General features: G+C 39.0%; 1 protein-coding gene across 1 annotated transcript; it reads right to left on the bottom strand.

Moving 5' to 3' along the window:
* Nucleotides 1–1709: 1709 nt before the first annotated feature.
* Nucleotides 1710–19415, bottom strand: LOC140194635 (dihydropteridine reductase-like). Its single transcript, XM_072251882.1, has 7 exons — nucleotides 19222–19415; nucleotides 18770–18862; nucleotides 17888–17984; nucleotides 17021–17161; nucleotides 10944–11052; nucleotides 5120–5203; nucleotides 1710–4020 (listed from the first exon to the last, which is right to left on the bottom strand). The coding sequence occupies exons 1-7, from the start codon at nucleotides 19306–19308 to the stop codon at nucleotides 3915–3917; spliced, it is 717 nt and encodes a 238-aa protein (XP_072107983.1). The 5' UTR covers nucleotides 19309–19415; the 3' UTR covers nucleotides 1710–3914.
* Between the last annotated feature and the right edge of the window lie 1257 nt (nucleotides 19416–20672).

The following is a 20672-nucleotide window of genomic DNA, read 5'->3' as shown; positions in this document are numbered from 1 at the left end:
AGGAGGGGGAGGGATGAAGCCAAGAGCTGGGAAGTTGACTGGCAAAAGGAATACAAGGCTAGAGAAGGGGGAGTATCATGGGACAGAAGGCCTTGGAAGAAAGAAAGGGGGAGGGGAGCACCAGAGGAAGATGGAAAACAGGTAAGGAGTTATTGTGAGAGGGAAAGAGAGAGAATAAATAAATAAATAAATAGTTATGGGGTAAGAAGGGGAGGAGGGACATTACCGGAAGTTACAGAAATCAACGTTCATGCCATCAGATTGGAAGCTATCCAGATGGAATATAAGGTGTTGTTCCTCCAACCTGAGTGTGGCTTCATCTCGACAGTAGAGGAGGCCATGGATAGACATATCAGAATGGGAATGGGAATGGGAATGGGATGTGGAATTAAAGTGTGTGGCCACTGGGAGATCCTGCTTTCTCTGGCAGACAGAGCGTAGGTGTTCAGCGAAATGGTCTCCCAATCTGCGTCGGGTCTCACCAATATATAGAAGGCCACACTGAGAGCACCAGACACAGTATATCACACCAGCAGACTCACAGGTGAGGTGTCGCCTCACCTGGAAGGACTGTTTGGGGCCCTGAATGGTGGTGAGGGAGGAAGTGTAAGGGCATGTGTAGCACTTGTTCTGCTTACAAGGATAAGTGCCCAGAGAGAGATCAGAGGGGAGGGATGGGGGGACGAATGGACAAGGGAGTCATGTAGGGAGCGATCCCTGTGGAAAGCAGAAAGTGTGGAGGGGGGAGGGAAAGATGTGCTCGGTGGTGGGATCGCGTGGGAGGTGGCGGAAATTATGGAGAATTGTATGTTGGACACAGAGGCTGATGAGGTGGTAGGTGAGGACAAGGGGAACCCTATCCCTAGCGGGGTGGCGGGAGGATGGGGTGAGAGCAGATGTGTGTGAAATGGGAGAGCTGCATTTGAGAGCAGAGTTGATGGTGGAAGAAGGGAAGCCCCTTTCTTTAAAAAAGGAGGACATCTTCTTCATCCTGGAATGAAAAGACCTTATATTCCGTCTGGGTAGCCTCCAATCTGACAGCATGAACATTGATTTCTCTAACTTCCATGAATGCCCCTCCTCCCCTTCTTACCCCATTCTTATTCATTCTCTCTCTCTCCCCCCCACCTTTCCCTCTTTCCCTCTTGTGGCAGGCAGGTTGCATGAGTCGCTGTTCATCTCCACTTCGTCGATTAGTGACAAAAGAGGGTGAAATATCGAGGCAAATGCAGAAGCCTGTCTTTTGAACGCTCTGCTACCAGAGTGTGGACAGCCTCCTGCTGTGCCCAGAAAATGTTACCCGGGTTTTCGGCATTTTTTACGTAGACTTGGACCATAGACCTTTTTGTCAATCTTATAGTTTTTCATAGTCTGTGTTTTTCGGCTGATCTTTATTGGGTTTTTTTGTGCGGGAAGGGGGTTTTGAGGGTCGACGTGCCTTGTTCAGTTTTGTGCGGGAGGAGGGATTTGTGGGTTGATGTACCTGTTACGTTCCTGTTTGTTTTTTTTTGCACAGGGAGGGGGGATTTGGGGGTTGATGATCGTGCTGCCTTTCATGCTTGGTTTCATGGCTACCTGGATGAGAAGAGTTGTAAACTTTTGATAATAAGTGAACCTTTACCTTTAAAGTACATCTTTAGAATTGGCAGTTCTTCTGAAATAGAATTCCTACTAAAAACAGAATCAAATCATAAATACATATTTGCTTTATTGATGACATGGCTACAAAGCTTGAGTACTGATTACAACAATTTTAATATTCCATTTTGCACATTATATTAGCATTAGGAGTCAAGATGATGCAATGATGTAGAAAAATAAGTTCATGTAAAGCAATACAAGTTTTTCATTGCTACTGCATCATAATTAGAATCACTTATGGTACAACTATATTGGCAAACCAAATTCAAACTGAAGAAACTGAAGAGAATGTGTATCAATGACATAAAGTAGGTTGTAAATTCATTCAAAGTGAGGATTGTTGAGTTTTTATTTTCGGAATTGCAGATGCTCCATGATAATTATTTTCACAATAACTTTTTCTTTAGATCATCATTATTAGAATGCATTCATCCTTTTGTTTTTCCACAAATTCATCACTTGAACTTGCTGATCTGGAGCATGGAGAGGGTATGGGAAAAAATTTTCTAATAAGATGAAACAATTAGGGAGCAACTGCTGCAAAGCACCTAACCTACATCTGTCTCCTGGTGGCCCTTTCTCGAGTGGAATCGCTACTTGGCAATAAGTTACTTTTCCCACTTCTTAGCTGGAAAACAACTCTGAGAAATCAATGTACAAAAGAAATAATGCAATCCATATGTTCTACTAACATCTTTTTAGATAAATCATTTACATTTACAATTGTGTACATAAAACACAAATTGCAACCTCAAGCATTATGATAGATAGATTTTGTGATTTGATGTTTATATTTTGAATCAATCAGCTTTCTTTTTCTTGTAGTAAATATTGTTTATCCTATTCCTGTTTATAATTATAAATGAAGCAGACTAAAATCTTTATGCATGGCTCAGACAATTTAAGGTATATCAGTAAAAATTAATTAGTAGTATTTCTTTTCCTGCACTATTTTAACATTAGAACTAATTTTAAGAATAGAGGCTTGGAGACAACATGCATGTAAACAGCCCCTCCAGCCCACTGAGTCCTTTCCAAGCATCAAACACCATTTGCCCTAATCCCATTTTATTCTCACTATATTCCTATGAAATCTCCCCAGGTTCTACCATTCAGCTCTTCACTAGGCTCAATTTATGGTGGCACATTTACCTAATAACTTGTACATCTTTGGTATATGCTGGAAATCAGAGCATCCACAGAACATAGTAACCTGACACAGGCAGCACCAGAGGTCAGAACTGAACCCGTGAAACAACAAGTCTACTAGCTATCCCACTGTGATGCCATAAGGACCCGTACTCTGCTTCTAGTCTGATTTCACAAGAGTCATAGAAAAGTACAGAACGGAAACTTTGGTCCATCCTTTCCAGATCAAGAATCGTTAATGAGATGTTGGAAGGTGTGGCCAATGAGATAGTGGGAAAACTAAGTACAAACGTACAATCTGCGGCTGTTCTGTTGATGGGAAGATTTTTTTTTTGTTACAATACCATAGAACTCCTTTCTTGTATATTACTCCTTTCAAAGTTTTGTGATCTTGAAAGATCTTGCAGACTCATTAATGAATTCTATAGATGATTCAGTTGTACTCAGGAGTAAAATCTCAATCCAGTTCAGACCGGTTCAGTCAAACTGAACACTCTTATACTTTGCATTATGCTTCCAATTGAACTAAGTTATACCCTGCACTGCATCAAATAAAAATCATTCAAATGTTCTAACAGGTTATGAGCGAAAATATGAATCAAGCTGTGAACTCAGCTAAATTCTGAAATGTAGTTAATCCTGGAAATGTGAGCTTGCACCATCAATTTGAGTCTAGTTCTACACCAATTTCAAACAATTTGTCGATTGTAGAGGGTGCAATGTTTATTATAGAAACACAATCATAAAAAGTTAAAGCGTTCACTTAGCTACTGATAAACAAGACAAGAGGCAAGCTAACATAAGGCAACAAAAATGATCTTTCATTCTGTACTTTCTCATCTCAAATAATTCCGTAAAAGCATAGTGTGTTAGAGTAAGACATAGCATTAACAAGTTTTTTAAAAAAAAGGGAAAATAGTGTTCAAGTCACTGAGTGGAGAAACATTCAATACACGAGGGCAAGGAACTAATAAGAAAGGAAGATGTAATCAGGTATTTTTCCCCTCATCATCCATCACACTAACACTGGTACCAATTGATTCCTATTAGGTATGCAAAATGGCACTTCACAAGAATAACTAAACTGATCTCCATGTTGTGTGGTTAATAATGGAGTTTCCATCTTAGAGTTGAGCAGGGATTAGTTCAGTTTTGCTCCCAGTTGTTACAAGTTGAATAAGACTTCCTGAGACAGGTCTGGCAGCTTTATCAGTCCAGTTATAGAAGGTTCTGAAAAAAAAATGTAAATAAAGTAAAACAGTAGTTTCTTCAAAACATCAGAATGCAGCCTCAAGAATGAAAATAAATGTTAATAAATTTTAAACCCATCCTGATTTCATCATGCCTTCAAATTTTATTCTGCTTATCATCTTTCATAATATATTAAGTGTGTGATGGCAAAATTGATTCAGAGGAAGTCATTTCAGGGAACCTAGCATATGAGGTTGACCTAGGATTACTACATTCCATCCCTAAGTCAGGAGATCTCGTCCCATCTGATTATCTCATATTGGGGAGGATTGGCCAATTTTCAGTCGGAATATCTAAATGATATTTGCATCCCTGTATAATGCATCAAAGAACCTGACTTTCATTTAATATCTTTCATTTCACCAAACAAAATACAGCAGTCTATTATTTTCTGCCTATTCATTTTATTAAAGAGAAATTTGGTATCAGTGGTAAAAATTTCCAGCAAATGTTCACAATATAATCAGAATGAATTTGAAGAAAGTACCCTGTTACCACTTTTAAGCTTTTTCTCACCAAAGTTCTGAACTACAGTAGATGGAATTACAGAAACTATTGCGCCTCCGTAGGATGATGCCAGTATAGATGTGCATACTCCAAGCTCCTCAGAAAGTAGAGGTGTTGGTGAGCTTTCCTGATTATGTATAATGTGCTAAGTACAATTTATATTAAGGGAAGACTTTCAAAAATCACTGGATGTTTATTTTTATAATTTACACTTATAAAATACTCAAGCATAGTTCCTAGAAAATTATATTGTGAATATAGGATGCTGATTTCTGTCAGGTATCTTTTTAAAATAAGATCTCAACAAAGCATAATTTCATTTCACTTCATTTTACTGCAGGCTGCTATTGACATTAAAAGGTCATTGTCCATGAATCACCAAAGATGTAATTGCTCTTTGCAAAAGCCAGCTACCCTTGGTATTTCTGTGCAGAATATGTGTCCTTTACTAAAACAGACAAACAGACCTCTCAACTGGAGTCTGGACACTAGGCCAGACACAAAGAAATAAATAAACAGTAGCTGACTGATGCAAAATGAGTACAAACAATTTACCCAGCTGGATACTCACTCAGCAACAAATTCTAATGGTGTCCAGGAGCTGAAATCCGCATTAGGCATTGATTTCCTATTCATCGGTGTATCCAAGGTAACTCTGAAAGATAAATTAAATTGAAGTGAAAGCTCTTGCTGTCATAAGTATTTTATGTCTACATGTTACCATGGTGAGGGCTTGATAACATCAGTTTGCCCAGAAACAGGCAATTTAAAAGGAAGCACGCATTTCCATCTCTGTTTGGCAAGTTTAAATCAAAATTAAATTCAGATATATTTTCTCTACACTGATGTTTTAGTCTAATATATACAGAGTAAACTCCTTTGTTTTTGTCTATCTTATCGGCACCAATGAGAAAGTGAGGTAAAAGCAGATTATCTGCAGCTTTCCTGTCAAGGCTGATGGATGAGAATGTATATATTAGGAAGAGAAGAAGGACACACAGCTCCTGAAGCCACTTGGCCATTTAATAACATCAAACAGGTTTTATTCATTGTAACATCTCAACTCAGCATTCCCATTTACCTGTATTTTCCTCTCATTCTCTTTCTTATCAAGTATCTATAAATGTCTGCCTTAAATATATTAAAAGACATAAACTAAAGAACCTTAAAGATCAAAAACAGCAGGTAAATCTCAAGAAGATATAACATTGCCAAGGTATTTTTCTCAAGAATCATTTTCACATAGTCATCAATCAAGGCATTCCAGTAAGAATACAATGGAAATATAAAACAAGCTACAAAGGATGAAGTTAGACGTGGCTAAAACCCTGCCAGAGGTAGATTTTAATTGTATTAAAATATGATGAGTGCGGAATAGTGATTAAGGAATTAAAGGGTCAATAGCCAGAGAGGAAGATAATGGCTGAAGACTCAGGAGATCATGTAGAACTAAGTCATGAAGCATTTATACATGAGAACAGTATGTGTGAAAGGTACATGTTAGCATTGGAGAAAACAATGTTGGTAACCAAGACAGGGGTGATACAAAGGCTTCTCTTTTTTTTGGCCAGTATACATATGAATGTTAAATACATTCACGGACACAGACACGGCCAAGAGAAGTGCTAAGATAAGAACAATAATACTGAGGGATACTATATGAAATTTAAAGGTTAGGATTCAGCAGGATCAATGTCTTTGGTCTTCTAAATGAAAGTTCTTTGAAGACTGTGACTCATTCAGGAAATGACACAGAACAACTAATCTTACAGCTGAAATGTTGAGAAAAGCAAAGAATTCATAGGGTTGAATATCAATACTCAGAATGGTGACATCTGATCCTGCTACTGCTAATGAGCAGAAGGATCCTTGAGGTTTGAAAGTGCAAAATAGATAAAGAAAGCCTCTGCTTAACATCCACCATGGCCATAGATACACTAGAAATGGTTACTTACAACAATTCCCCTTTTACATCATCCAAATTACACCAGATATGTTGGCAATTTAACACATTATGAGGAAATAATTTATCCCTTCCCTCAATCAACTTTCCAGCTCTTTACTTCACCCACTCCCCCTCTCCCAGTTTCACCTATCACCTGCCACCTTGTACGTCTTCCTCCCTTCCCCCACCATCTTAATCTGACTTCTTCCCCCTTCCTTTCCGGTCCTGATGAAGGGTCATGGCCTAAAACCTCGACTGTTTATACCCAACCATAGATGCTTCCTGGCCTGCTAAGCTCCTCGAGTGCACTGTGCTCTAGATTTCCAGCATCTGCTGTACCTCTTGTGTCAATTATTTATAACATTTATATTTTCTTAACAAATAGTGTAATAAATACATGTTGTTCTAAAATCATAAATATGATAAAACCTCCAAAAAAAAAAGCTTCAGTCAGCTGATATGTGTATTAATCATTCTGTGTCTAACGAGCTAAATGACAATGCTGGTGGCACCATTACTTCATTCACAAAATACAGACCATTCCCATTCCTGTTACTGAATTACAATTTGGACGGTGGTGTCTGAAAAGAAGATGCTGTCCAAGTTGCATGCCATCTTGGACAATGTCTCCCATCCACTACATAATGTACTGGTTGGGCACAGGAGTACATTCAGCCAGAGACTCATTCCACCAAGGTGCAACACAGAGCGTCATAGGAAGTCATTCCTGCCTGTGGCCATCAAACTTTACAACTCCTCCCTTGGAGGGTCAGACACCCTGAGCCAATAGGCTGGTCCTGGACTTATTTCCTGGCATAATTTACATATTACTATTTAACTATTTACAGTTTTATTACTATTTAATTATTTATGGTGCAACTGTAACAAAAACCAATTTCCCCCGGGATCAATCAAGTATGACTATGACTATGACTATAGCAGGTAACCCTTTGGATTCAAAGAGATGTTGAAATCAAATGGACTTGGTTCAAATTTCAAATATGTACAATCATTCTTCTGTGGTGCTTTTTTGTTTTACTACATCATCAAATGTTACTCAGAATGGTATTTAGCATTAATCTAATCCCACCTTCAACTATTTAAGCATCTGATGTACAAGACCTCTGAAACATTTTTTGCTGGAATTGAAACAGAGGTCCATGAGCCAGTCTTCACTGGAGGATCAGAGATGGAGAGGGTCAGCAAATTCCAATGCCTCAGTGTTATTATTTCGGAGGACCTGTCCTGGGCCCAGGACATAAGTACAATCACGAAGAAAGCACAGCAGCACCTCTACTTCCTTAGGAGTTTGTGAAGATTCGGCATGACATCTACACTTTGTAAGTCTCTGACAAACTTCTATAGATGCATGGTGGAGAGTATATTGACTGGTTGCATTATGGCCTGGTATGGAAACACCAATGCCCCAAAACGGAAAAGCCTATGAAAAGTTGTGGACATAGCCCAGTCCATTACCGGTAAAGCCAGACATCCCACCTTGCAAAAACTCATTTCAGGGACGGTAGCACCATCAATTTGTGGGAGACTCCCGGAACTTCTGGGAGAGGTGGGATGTCTGCAATAGAGTAGCTCCTTAGCAGCTAGCCAGCTAGTTTAAATAACGTTAGCTATGCTAATGAATGAATGACACCTGTTAAACTCACCTCAACATGTCTTTTACAGTCTTAACCCACCATGGGCAATAGAAAAGTCACTGTTGCAAACAGTGCAGCGAGCAAAACTGTCATTATTTTTGACCCCTATTAGGCAGGGGTACACTTTAGTGTAGGCTGGAGTGACATACATTTTATATTTTCTTTTCTTGGAACACTCTGCCACTCTGGCTTTTTTTGGAACTCTCTCACTCTTGCTCTCTCTCTTGTGCATGCGAGCTCTCTCACTCCTGGTCGCTCTCTCTCGCACTTGCTTTCTCACCCTTGCTCTCGCTCTCTCTCTCTCTCTCACATGGTCGCTGTCACTCGCGCTCGCTCTTGCGCTTGCTTTCTCGCTCTTTCTCGCGCGCGCTCTTGCTCTCTCTCAAAAAATTGATTTCTGTGATATTGTATATAATTTGCGGGCATCAGAGAGCCAGTATTAATATGCGGGAGACTCCAGGAACTTCCGGGAGAGGTGGGATGTCTGGTAAAGCCCTACCTATCACTGAGCACATCTACATGGTGTTGTTGCAGGAAAGCAGGATCCATTATCAGGGACCCCCAGGACACGACCTCTTCTTGCTGCTGCCATCAGGAAGAAGGTACAGGAGCCTCAGGACTTACACCACCAGGTTCAGTAACAGTTATTACCCCTCAATCATTAGGCTCTTGAACCAAAGGAGATAACTTCATTCAACTTCACTTGCGCCATCATTGAAAGGTTTCCACAACCTATGGACTCACTTTCAAGGACTCTTCATGTCATTTTCTCAATATTTATTTATTATTATTATTTCTTTTTGTATTTGCCCAGTTTGTTGTCTTTTGCAAACTGGTTGAATGCCAAGTTGGTGTGGTCTTTCACTGATTCTATTATAGTTATTATTCTATTATGGATTTGTGAGTGTGCCCACAAGAAAATGGATCTCAGGGTTGTATATGGTGACATTTATGAACTAAGATAATAAATGTACTTTGAACTTTGATTGAAGATTGTGCATGATAACATTTTAAAATATTTCTAAAGTGTGTGGTTAAGCGATGTATAGTGTTCAGTTTAAGAAAGGCAAAAGCAGAAAAGAGTAAAATGAAATTAAAATAGAAATTGTTGGAACGCTCAGCCAGTTTAAGGCTGATAATCTTTCAACAGAACTGTTCCAGAAAACATCACTGACCTCAAATATTAACTGTTTTCCTCTACGTAAATGGATAAGAGAATATAAGAGGATTATCTTTATTTGTCTCACGTAAAAGCATACAGTGAAAAGCATTGTTTGTGTCACATCAAATCAGCGATGATTGTGCTGGATAGCCCAGTGTATCGCCACACTTACAGCGCCAACACAGAGGCGCACAACTCACTAACCCTTACCAGATGCCTTTGGAATGTGGGAGGAAACCATATTACGCGGAAGAAACCCATGCGGTTATGGGGAGAGCGTACGAACTGCTTACAGACAGATGGGAAGTGAATTCTAATCTTACAGCTGGCATTGTAAGGTGTCACACTAACCGCTATACTACAGTGCCATAATGCTGCCTCACCTATTGAATATTCCAACATATTCCATTTTTATTTCAGGTTTCTGTAGTTTTTTTTACTAACTCTGGTTACTAATGAGTGAAATAAACTTTGTTCTTTTCCTATCATTTCGGATCTCCCCCTCCCCCTCTCAAATCTCTTACTATCTCTTCTTTCAGTTAGTCCTGACGAAGGGTCTTGGCCCGAAACGTCGACTGTACCGCTTCCTATCGATGCTGCCTGGCCTGCTGCGTTCACCAGCAACTTTTATGTATGTTTGTTCTTTTAAAGCAGCTTTTAGTAATTAATATCTAGCAGTCAGTTTATTGAAGTAAGAGTACATTGAATACTTGCAGTAAACAGTAAGACAATTATTAAGTCAATCACCAGAAAATGTCACATCCACAAATAACATGAACATTCCAGGACTGGAACAGAAATCTGTTGCAAATGAAACTATCATTTCAAAATGCTTTACAGATATATAATCAAAAGTGGATAATCAGTCACACACACAACAGGAGATGACTCAATTGAGAGAGAGGTTAAAAGGCAAGGAAGTTTAGGGAGATGCCAGGACAGAGGAGGGCAAAGGAGAGATCTCACTACCATGAAAAATATCAAGAAATTACATCTATATAACATTTGTGTTAAGCATCAGAAAACACTCCGCAGGAGAGAATTATGAATTTAAGACTGAGGATATTAAATGTGAAACTCTGGCAGACAACATACGTGAACAAACACAATGGGATGGGTAGGCATGACATAGGATGCAGGAAAATTTTGGCATGGAGAGAAAAATCCTACGATTATTAAAAAAGCAATAGCCTTGAGCCAGCAGCAACAACCAAAATGATTATAAGAGTGAACACAGTAATGATAGATTAGAAGAGACTTAATATGTTCATTACCCCAGAGGGTTAGAAGGAAATGATAGAAGTTAATCAGCAGACAAAACAGAGACATGTCCAAATCCCAAGGATGTGATATGACTGAAAATAAATTCTTTTTGCACAAATACAACAGTCTTACAGAAATGTGGAATAACACATGAAACACAGACAAAAAGCTTATTTAAACAGGACTGAAATATTGAAGTATTTAACTTTAAATATTTTATTCTAAATTTCAAGATGCATATTGCTAGCACACCATGCATCAGTTCAATCAACTGACAATTAATGCCAAGTGCTTTGTGAGAGATAACAGTAATTTTCTCCCGAAATGGGACAGGGAATATTAGCATGTTCAGGATAGACTTGATACTTACGGCAAAATTGCAAGAGCAGAAGATCCAACTGGCAATCCGCTGTTCTCTCCAGCTAGACTCCGACACAGTTGATGTACAGCTGCTTTTGCCATGCCATAGCCCACCATTCCTAAATGGGAAACAGATGGGCTGAAGCACAAAACTGGTGCAGTTCTTAAAGCAAAGGTAAGTTCTTAACCTCAATCACAACAACCACAAAGACATGTTAAATGGGAGATCAAGCTGTTTTATTTCCCCACCCACCAAATGGCTGCACCATGACTTCTAGAGATTCCACACTCAGAATCACTCAGCAGATACGCAACCAGGCATCCTTTTCAGTCAAAAATGGTACCGCACATTGCAATCCTAATATGTTGTATTTGTTCAGTATTTTTCACAATCAAGGCCCCTCCTAATCTAATTACACAATCCTCTCAGTCTAATCATTCCCATGCTCCTTAATTGACATACTTTTGAACCAATGAACTAATCTCCTTCTCTTTGAATTTATAAACTCTACCCAAAATTATGAAGAGGCTTTAAGTTAAGGCTTTACTTTATGACATTTGACCTGATGTTGGATGTTAGGGATCATTCTGGAGTAATGACATTATGGGTAGCATAATTACGGATTAACTAAAATAAGAACCAGTCTTTAAGAAATAAAACCTGTGCACAACTTAATGGGACATTTTGATTCTGTCCCATTGAAATTACATTGGAGATGACAATAGGTGAACGTTCCTGCTATTTAACGCACAGTAGAGTCTCTTAACTTTCTGGTTGGTTGTGCATTCATGGAGATATCCCACAATACTGTAACAAAAGGGGTATATTTCATGTATCTGGCTTTTGAAACAGACACCAGCATTGACTATTCAAAAGGGGTTCTGCTAGTTGTGATATGCTACCATTGTAAGTATAAATTCTGTAAATTTGCCTAACTATATTCAAAATGTTCAAGTTAAGTAGGTGACTATTAATTGAATCTATAGTTAATCATTTATTGTAATCGTTGTGTTGAAGAAGTATAAAACTTCCTGTCAGGACATTGAGATTCTCTTGGACTCCCTCTGCTGAAAGTTCGCTGTGTGAAAAAAGACTTCTATATTTCCCAGTTACAGCTCCGTTGTGACTCAGTTTTAGTTCAGTCACAACAGAGGTCTTCAAGATTAGGAAAGGGGTAAATAATGAGGTAAATAACAATCCTTTGGATTGCATCCAGCCTTCTACCTGAACTCACCAGTGTTGTGATCCCGCCCACATTAACCCGTTGTGATCCCACCCAGACTGACCCATTTGGAATCTGATGGACCATACTGACCCTTGATATCTGAGAGTCATCCCACAATCAGACCATCCGGGCAGCCCTGATGGCATTTTGATAGTCTATGTCTTTGGAACTATTGCACTAAAAATTGTTCAAGGGGCTTTTAACCATTTATTTTTGTCAACTTGTCATAGAGTCATCGTGATGCAGCACAAAAACAAGGCGAAGGAGACCATGTCATCCATTAAACACCCATTTACATAAATCCATTTTCTTCTCCCACCTTTTCAGAACATCTCACAAGTTCCACCACTCTATAATACACAAAGGATAATTTACAGTGGCCTGTTAACATGCTATCCCGCACGTCTTTGGTATGGGGGGGGGGGAACCAACGCAGTCACAGGGGGAATGTGTAACCTCCGATAAGGAGAATGTTTTCAGAGAATTTTTAAAAATCGTTCAAGTAGAGTTGAATATCTTGAAATTGTTTTTAACATAAATAAGTAAATATCACAGGCAATGGGAATATTAAATCAAAGTAAAATAAGTAAACTCAGGCTACGTCCACACTAGGCTGGATAATTTTGAAAATGAAGCCTTTTCTCTTTGTTTTGACCCTCCGTCCACATTGAAACGGCGTCTTCATCCCCCGAAAACGGAGCTTTTCTAAAACACTCTCGAGTGTGTAAATTTGAAAACGATTGTTGCGCGTTGTAGTGTGGACGGGGTAAACGGAGAGATTTAAAAACACTGCCATGACAACATCACAACAACAATGCTTTTTCTGCTTCTGCTTGGTACTGTGCAAGCACTACCGTACGGCTGTTATAACGTGCAGTCGGTGTGAATGGCGTGAGAGTTAAATTGTAAAGTGAGCTTTTCTGACTAGATACCCTAAATTGATTTGATTGAGTCTATCTTTAAAAATATTAATGTCAGAAATACTGCGCAGGTCTGGCGGCCAAAGATTCCACTCTCTTGTTGATCTTGGGTAGAGGACAGCTTCATGCATGTGTTGTTTACTTTATTGTCTACGTTAATAGCTTGTTTGGAATTAAACATCTCCATGTTCTCCACTGCTTTGCTGACTTCGTAGTCGTTTGTAACTCGTAGAAACAGCTCGACTTCATCGTCTGTCTAAACGAAGAAGTCCGGTCTGCTTTTTCCAGTGGAGGTTTTCTTTGTATTCCTCAAAGACATTGTTGAGAACTTTCTTTCGCTGTTATTGTTGGTACTCTAGTTTTCGACCAATGGAAATAGCACAACGCCGCCGCAGAAACGTAAATATTATACCGTTTCCTCTTCGCTTGTTTTCTGTAGATGTGCCTGCGCATGCCCAGTAGGAGTAGATTCGCCCAAATATCCATTTTAATGTGGACAGAGATATTTTGAAAAACGCTTAGTGTGGACGCCTGTCATTTTTACTCAAAATCAGCCTTTTCAAAATTATCCGGTCTAGTGTGGACGTAGCATCAGCTTCAGTAACCCTGGTTCCTGCATTAAACTGCCAGGTTCAATGACAAGACCGCTGGTGGAGTAGATTGTCAGATGAGCTTCATCTGACCTCCAGCTCACCTTTGACTTCTGTATTTTTACATGCAGACATGAAAGTTAGAGGCAAGTTGCATAACAGGTGACAGGAAGCTACCAATTCTTTATAGGATTGCCAGGCAAATACAAGTATAATCCATTCCAAAGATCTTTGTGGTTGATACGAAGACAAAATAATTAAAACATAATTTAGAAAAGACATCTTTATATAAGGAATAAATAGTTAATTAATAAACTTAAAACTAATCAGAGGTTTAATATTTACCATTATAAAGAAATGCCAATAAGTATGTTTGGAAAGCAAGATCATTAACATTCAATTTTTAGTGGTTTCCTAAAGAGTAGATTGATCTAAAAGAACTATGAACTGCATTCTATTGTCAAAAAAGCAAATCCTTAAAACCCAGCAGTAATGGTTGCGACTGACTAATTATTGACAGTGCACATTAGGAAACCGGTCACAGTTCACTGGCTCCAACAGTTGTTCATTGTATTGATTAGACAGAAGGTCAAACCAAACAACCCTGCACAAATTTAAACCAGCTGGTTCATTTTCATCTGAACACAGAACCTGAAATTGTGGTTCTAAGTGGCTGGAACTTACAATTAAATCTGAAATAATCATCATGAGACCAATATTGCAAAGTATATTGAAGTATAAAATCATACCTTCAATAAATAAGACAGAAGGATGTTATAACCTTTTGAACTCACAAAATCTGCTTCATAATTTTATGAATCTGTCCATGCTCTCTTACATAATCAGTACATTTGTTATCCCCACTGCAACCTCCAAAGCTTGAAAGCAGATAAGATTAACAAATTATGAGGGAAACCAAACCTGAGTGTTTCTATCTTTTTCTATTTTAATTTCAGACTTACAGCAGCAGCAGTTATTTTTGTATTTTTGCTAAGCTTAAACTATTTACACATCTCTTATGAGTAAACGCAATAAACCAGCGAAGAACTATAGTAAATAAATAAAAAGATAAATTGTAACTAAAATAATGTTCAGAAGGCGCCACATCCAAGGTATGTTTGCACAATGGCAACAATAAACATGGTTTTGATCACAAAAGTTTCAAAACATTGTGCTTTTGATACAAAGACATGTGGAGGTAACCTGGGTTGAGTTTTTGGCATTAAACATTTGCTTGTCATCTTCAATAGAATACATTTGGTTCCAATGAAGCTGTGGAGTGAACTATAAATACCTGAAAATTCTGCAAGCATTTAGCACAATCAGCCCCATAGTTTCAAAGAACAACAGAACATACAAAAGATAACACTTGTCCTGGCTCTTTGAAATAGCTTTTCAATTAATACTACACCAGTTGTCTTTAAGTGAAGTGGTGTGATTTTCTTTCCTTTTTAAGAATTTATCAAATTCCCAATGTTGAATCCCGATGAAACTGCTCCTCAGTCTTCAGTCATTTCCTACCTCTACAACTCGATGTGCAAAGACAATCCTTATCATCTCCCCACTGATTCATAGCTTTCTGAAGCAAACAGCTCCATGCTAAAATTCTAATAAGATATTAAATTAACTGTTATTTTTTTGAAACTCTTCTTCCCCCCCCGATTAAAGTAGACTGGCAGCTCAGTTCGGACAAGATGCCAAAGTCCATATGACTGAAATTAAGAACCGACAAAAGAGGTTGCAGAGGGCTCAGTGGGAATGGATAGCCCACACATAGGATGAGGATCTGGTTATACGGCATTTATCTCCCATCTCTAACTCGCTCTGAATGGAAGAGATTAATGGATCTGGCATCACATGCAGCATGTATGAATGGCAAATTTCCTTCCTAGAAGGATATTGCTGAACCAAATGGATATCTGAGATAATCCTATGGTTTCTAGATCATTGCTACAGAAATAGGTGTTTTTTAATTATTCCAGATTAATCACAAGTTAAGTAAATGTCAATGCAATAAGTTAAATATTTTAATTTATTTAAGGATGTCCATTAAAGTTCCTCAAGATTCTGATCTCACTGCCAGTTTCAAAATGAATTAAAGAAAGTTTGAATTTCAAAGTAAATTTATTATCAAAGTATATATACAGTGTCTGTAAAAAATATTCACCCCCCCCCCACCCCGGAAGTTTTCTTGTTTTATTATTTTACAACATTGAATCACAGCGGATTTAACTTGGCCTTTTTGACACTGATAAACAGAAAAAGACTCTTCTGTGTCAAAGTGAAAACAGATCTTTACAAAGTGATCCAAATTAATTACAAATTTAAAACACAAAATAATTGATTGCATAAGTGTTTTCTCCCCGTTTAATATGACGCACCAAATCATCACTGGTGCAGCCAGTTGGTTTTAAAATTCACATAATTAGTTAAATGGAGATATGTTTTTGGGGACCTGTGTGCAGTCAAGGTGTTTCAATCGCTGACCCTCTCCACCTCCAATCCTCCAGTGAGGATTGGCTCATGGACCTCTGGGTTCCACCTACTGAAGTCAACAATCAACTCCCTGAAAAAGGTGCTTTCCCAGCATATATGACAAATAAACTCTTCTCAGGTTTCTGTACCTTGGTTTTGCTGACATTGAATAAGAGGTTGTTGTTGTGGCACCACTCAGCCAGATTTTCAATCTCTCTCCTATCTGCTAATTCATCACCATCTTTGATTCAGCCAACAACAGTGGTATCATCAACAAACTTAAAAATTAGATTGGGGCTGTGCTTAGCTTCACAGTCATAAGGTAAGGTACAATGCATGGAAGGTGCTTTACCAGAACAATCAAGGACATAGGGGACCTGTTAAAAAATCTACAGGAAACTTTACCCTTCCAGAACTCCTTTCCCTAAAGGTCTCACACTTAACTGTTGCAGCTCAAGATCCTGGTGTCATTGTTCCTTTTCAAATATATGCATTAATTACAATGAGGCTATTGAGTGAAATGATTGTCCTAATATCTGCTGCTGCAATATCTCAGACAACCTCAAAGTTCTTCAAACATTACTTAGAAGTAAAATAAACTTTCAGAAGTTCATATTATTGAATTATGCTCCAATGTTGAAACTGCATCTGGATCTTTAATGAATTAGTAACTAATTCCACTGTACTCCTCAATCAGTCCAGTATATAAATGTGTATGTACACCAAAAATAAGAAAGACCAAGTTATTTTTTGGTAGCATTTCAAATTACATAGCAAAGCAGCAGATACATACATACATTTGATAAGACTTAAAGACCTAATGGTAATAAAATCCATTTAATATTTTCAGAGAGCAATCAGGAAAGTCCTACTCACCTGGTGTCCCACTTAAAGCAGCACTTGCTCCAGTAAGTGCCAACAAGCCATCATCTTTGAGATATTTTGTGGCTAAATGACTGGAGATTGTAGATGTCCACATGCTCTGCTTCCACATCAAGTCAGCATTTTTATAAAGAGCTTTGAGAAATAAAACAACAAAAGTCATTGCCAAATTTTATTTCGCATCAGACAAAGATTAGCCATATTGCAAAATGTAAACAGAGGATCATTTCCCCAAGATGTCAAAGGAAAATGGTATGCATCTGAAGTATCTTTGTTATTACAATATCAGTGTTTACTTAATAGCCCCACAGAAATAAGCAAGGAGACAGTTGAAATATTTTCTTTAATGCAAGGCTGCAGAGCAAAGAATCAGAAAGCATTAGGGCCCTTCATTACTCCTACACCCTTGGGACAGACCTGATTGCATCCATGTAATATTGTGGTTTCATCCTACCATAATCTTAAATTTCAATTAATTACTCTCATGCACTTAGCATCATTCCCCATGCTAAAGTATGGAAGGACTACAGCTGATCACTTCTAAGTACATAAAATTATCAGAGCAAGCATGATCCGAAAGGTAAAACAGGACATTCAACCTAATGTAAACTTAGGATCGATAAACCCAAAGGCATTCACACCCTCATTCAGGTAGCATGTTAAAAACAGGAATTTTCCCAAATGAATTCATTCTGCTGATTTAAGGCAGAAGTGACAAGATGTTATCATAAGCTTAGTAAAATTAGAACTTAATATCATGAATTCATGCAAAATCCTTAATTGCTAAATCATATGCATTTTGATTAAAACATTGTCCTTGTATAAATGAGTGCTGTGGCTGTGTAAAGTATACACACTTACATTTTGCTTTGGCACTGCCACCTGCCCAACCCCCTGCTACACAGATGATGGCGTCCACCTTCTGTTCCCCAAGAAGGCTGGCAATATCAGCGGTAACCTATCCAAATGAGAACGACATGTAAAACTTCTATCTTTGCTTTCACAATCAATAGATGAATTTTCCATTCACCCTAAGGTCCTGAGATGTGTTGAGAGGGTAAAGAGGGAGAGGATGTTTCCTCTACTGGGAGAATCCAGTACTACCAGTCACTGTTTAAAAACAAGGCAGTTGCATATTTAAGGCAGAAGTGGAGCAAATGTTTTCCTCTCATCATCACCAGTCTGAAGCTCTCTTCCTGAAAAGGCTGATGGGAATAGAGCTACTGAATATTGTGAAGACAGAGGCAGATGGATGTTGGATTAGCAAGGGGTGAGGGGTTACCAGGGATAGATAGGCATGCAGAGTTGAAATTACAGTTAGATCAGCTATGATCTTTTAGAACTGTAGAAAAGGCTTGAAGTCTCTTTGGGTTACTTGTGATCCTAATATGTATGCTCATATCCATCTTATTAATTATAAGACCCTGCCTTACATTTATTACTGTTCTGCTTGTCTCAATCCACTGCAGTTGCCATCCAGATGTACTTGTCAGAATCAATTATCATCTAGGCTCCTGTGATGGAGATAGCATCCCTACCGACTGTCACCTACTCATTGTATCAATAGCAGCTGTCACCTGGTCTACCTGTACCTGTATGTAGCTGTTGTCACCTTTTCATCCACACCTGTCAAGAACCATAATCACCTTCTTCGCCTGCACACACCAGGACTAAATGTCGTCTGCTCTGCTGTATCTTTAGGAGTAGATGTCACCTGTGGCTATGATAGTCTTCAGCTGTTACCTGCTCTGCCTGCTCGGTGAAGGACTCGCTCGTCTGTACAATGACACTCGCATTCGCCTCTTCATTAGATGTGAAATCAATGGAGGCAACCCACTGCAACAGAGAAAAGTTATAACACGATAACAGGATCATGAAGCAAATCCAGGCGATGATGAAACTCCAACACAATCTGACATATATATCCGCCCATCTGTCAATCCACCTGTGGCTCCACTGGTCACCAAGCACAACGTGCTGAGTGCAGAACGAAAGACAAGTGTAACGCTTAGTTACTTAAATGTAAAATCACAGGTCATTTCACGTTTCAACACTTTAGTGTTGAACGTGTATTTCGCTTCGCACAGCACATTTAATTGAGAAACTCTGAATTGAATTCATTTTATCACCCAGTTACACATCCCTAGCGTTGACCGTGTGCCCAGGACACAGTCGTTCCCACTTTAGCTACATACCCAGTGCTTAGATTTAAAAATCTCCACGCATTTGGTTCCTAGGGCGCCCTTTCCTCCGTACACGATGACTTTACGAGCTGCTGCCATTGCCTATCGTCTTGCGGAACGAAAGCAGGTCGGTTGTTCTTGGTTGCTGCACACTGTCACTCAGTTGACGACGTTCACTGAGGCACTCAGCCCAAACATGGGTTGAAAGAAGGTTCGACTCTATCTGCCATCAGCACCACCTTCGCCCCGGAGGACTTACTGCAACCTCTACACAAAACTAAACTGGAAACGACCAGCAAACAAGACAAGAGAAATCTGCGGATGCTGGACATCTGAGCAACACGCACAGAATGCTGGAGGAACTCAGCAGGTTAGGCAGCATTAATGGAAACGTCGATTGAATTTTTTCCCATAGATGCTGCCTGGCCCGAAAATAACCAGCACCATAGAACAGGAGAATCAATCACCACTCTCAGTGCCTACCACGTATTTTCTTAATAAACCAAAAAAGGGAACCTGCATTTCATATCATAAAAAATACTTTATTTTTCAAATTGGGTTACAACAGAATACAAAGAAAATTTTGAATTTAGATAACATCTTTTACAATCTTTTCAAAATGTCCCAAAGTTCAATTGTTAATGAAATATTTTCATTAAAAGCAGTCACTGTTGCAGAGTCAGAAATGTGGTAACACTACAGATTAGTACATATCAAGCTGCTAATGAAGCAGCCTTCAGAAAAGGGTGGCATGACAGCGTAGTGGTTAGCACAATGTTTTAAAGTATCAGAGACGCTAGTTCATTTCCCACCTCTGCCTGTAGGAAGTTTGTGGGTGGTGGTTTCCTCTGGAGCTCTGGTTTCCTCCCACAATCCAAAAACACACTAGTTGGTAGGTAAATTGGTCATTGTAAATTTTCCTGTGATTAGGCTGGGATTAAATCGGGCGGTTGCTGGGCGGCATGGCTTAAAGGGCAATTCTGTGCAGTATCTCAATAAATAAATTGACTCAGATATACCGGTGAAAGGATAATCATTGGCCCAGAACAAACAATCCACACTCATCACTGGCTTCTGAATAAAATTTGAACACCTGGATCCAGTCAAATAAAGCTCTGTGGAATTCTTCTTCGGTTGTCCATCAAAATCCGATGACGATATCCACTCCTTTAATGGTGAGATCTTTGATGACTATACAGTCCTATCCTGGACCCACAAGCTCTATTGCAGGTGGGACATGTATATGTAATAATGGTGGTGGTGGTGGTGGCAACCATGGCTGCATTTCTCCTGGCTCTCTTCTGCTGTCTTCTGGTTGTTCTTTCCATCTCCAGAATACGAACCCTGTCCCTACACAGCTGTCGCCAAGTGGTACCATCAGCAGCAACCTCCTCCAGGTCCTCGGGTCTGATATTGCACTTCCTTAAAGCATTCTTCATCTGATCTTTATAGCGCTTCTTCGA

Source organism: Mobula birostris, chromosome 3 (assembly GCF_030028105.1).
Source record: "Mobula birostris isolate sMobBir1 chromosome 3, sMobBir1.hap1, whole genome shotgun sequence".
NCBI lineage: Eukaryota > Metazoa > Chordata > Chondrichthyes > Myliobatiformes > Myliobatidae > Mobula > Mobula birostris.
The sequence above is the reverse complement of the archived record's forward strand: the minus strand, read 5'-3'. Positions and strand labels throughout refer to the sequence as shown.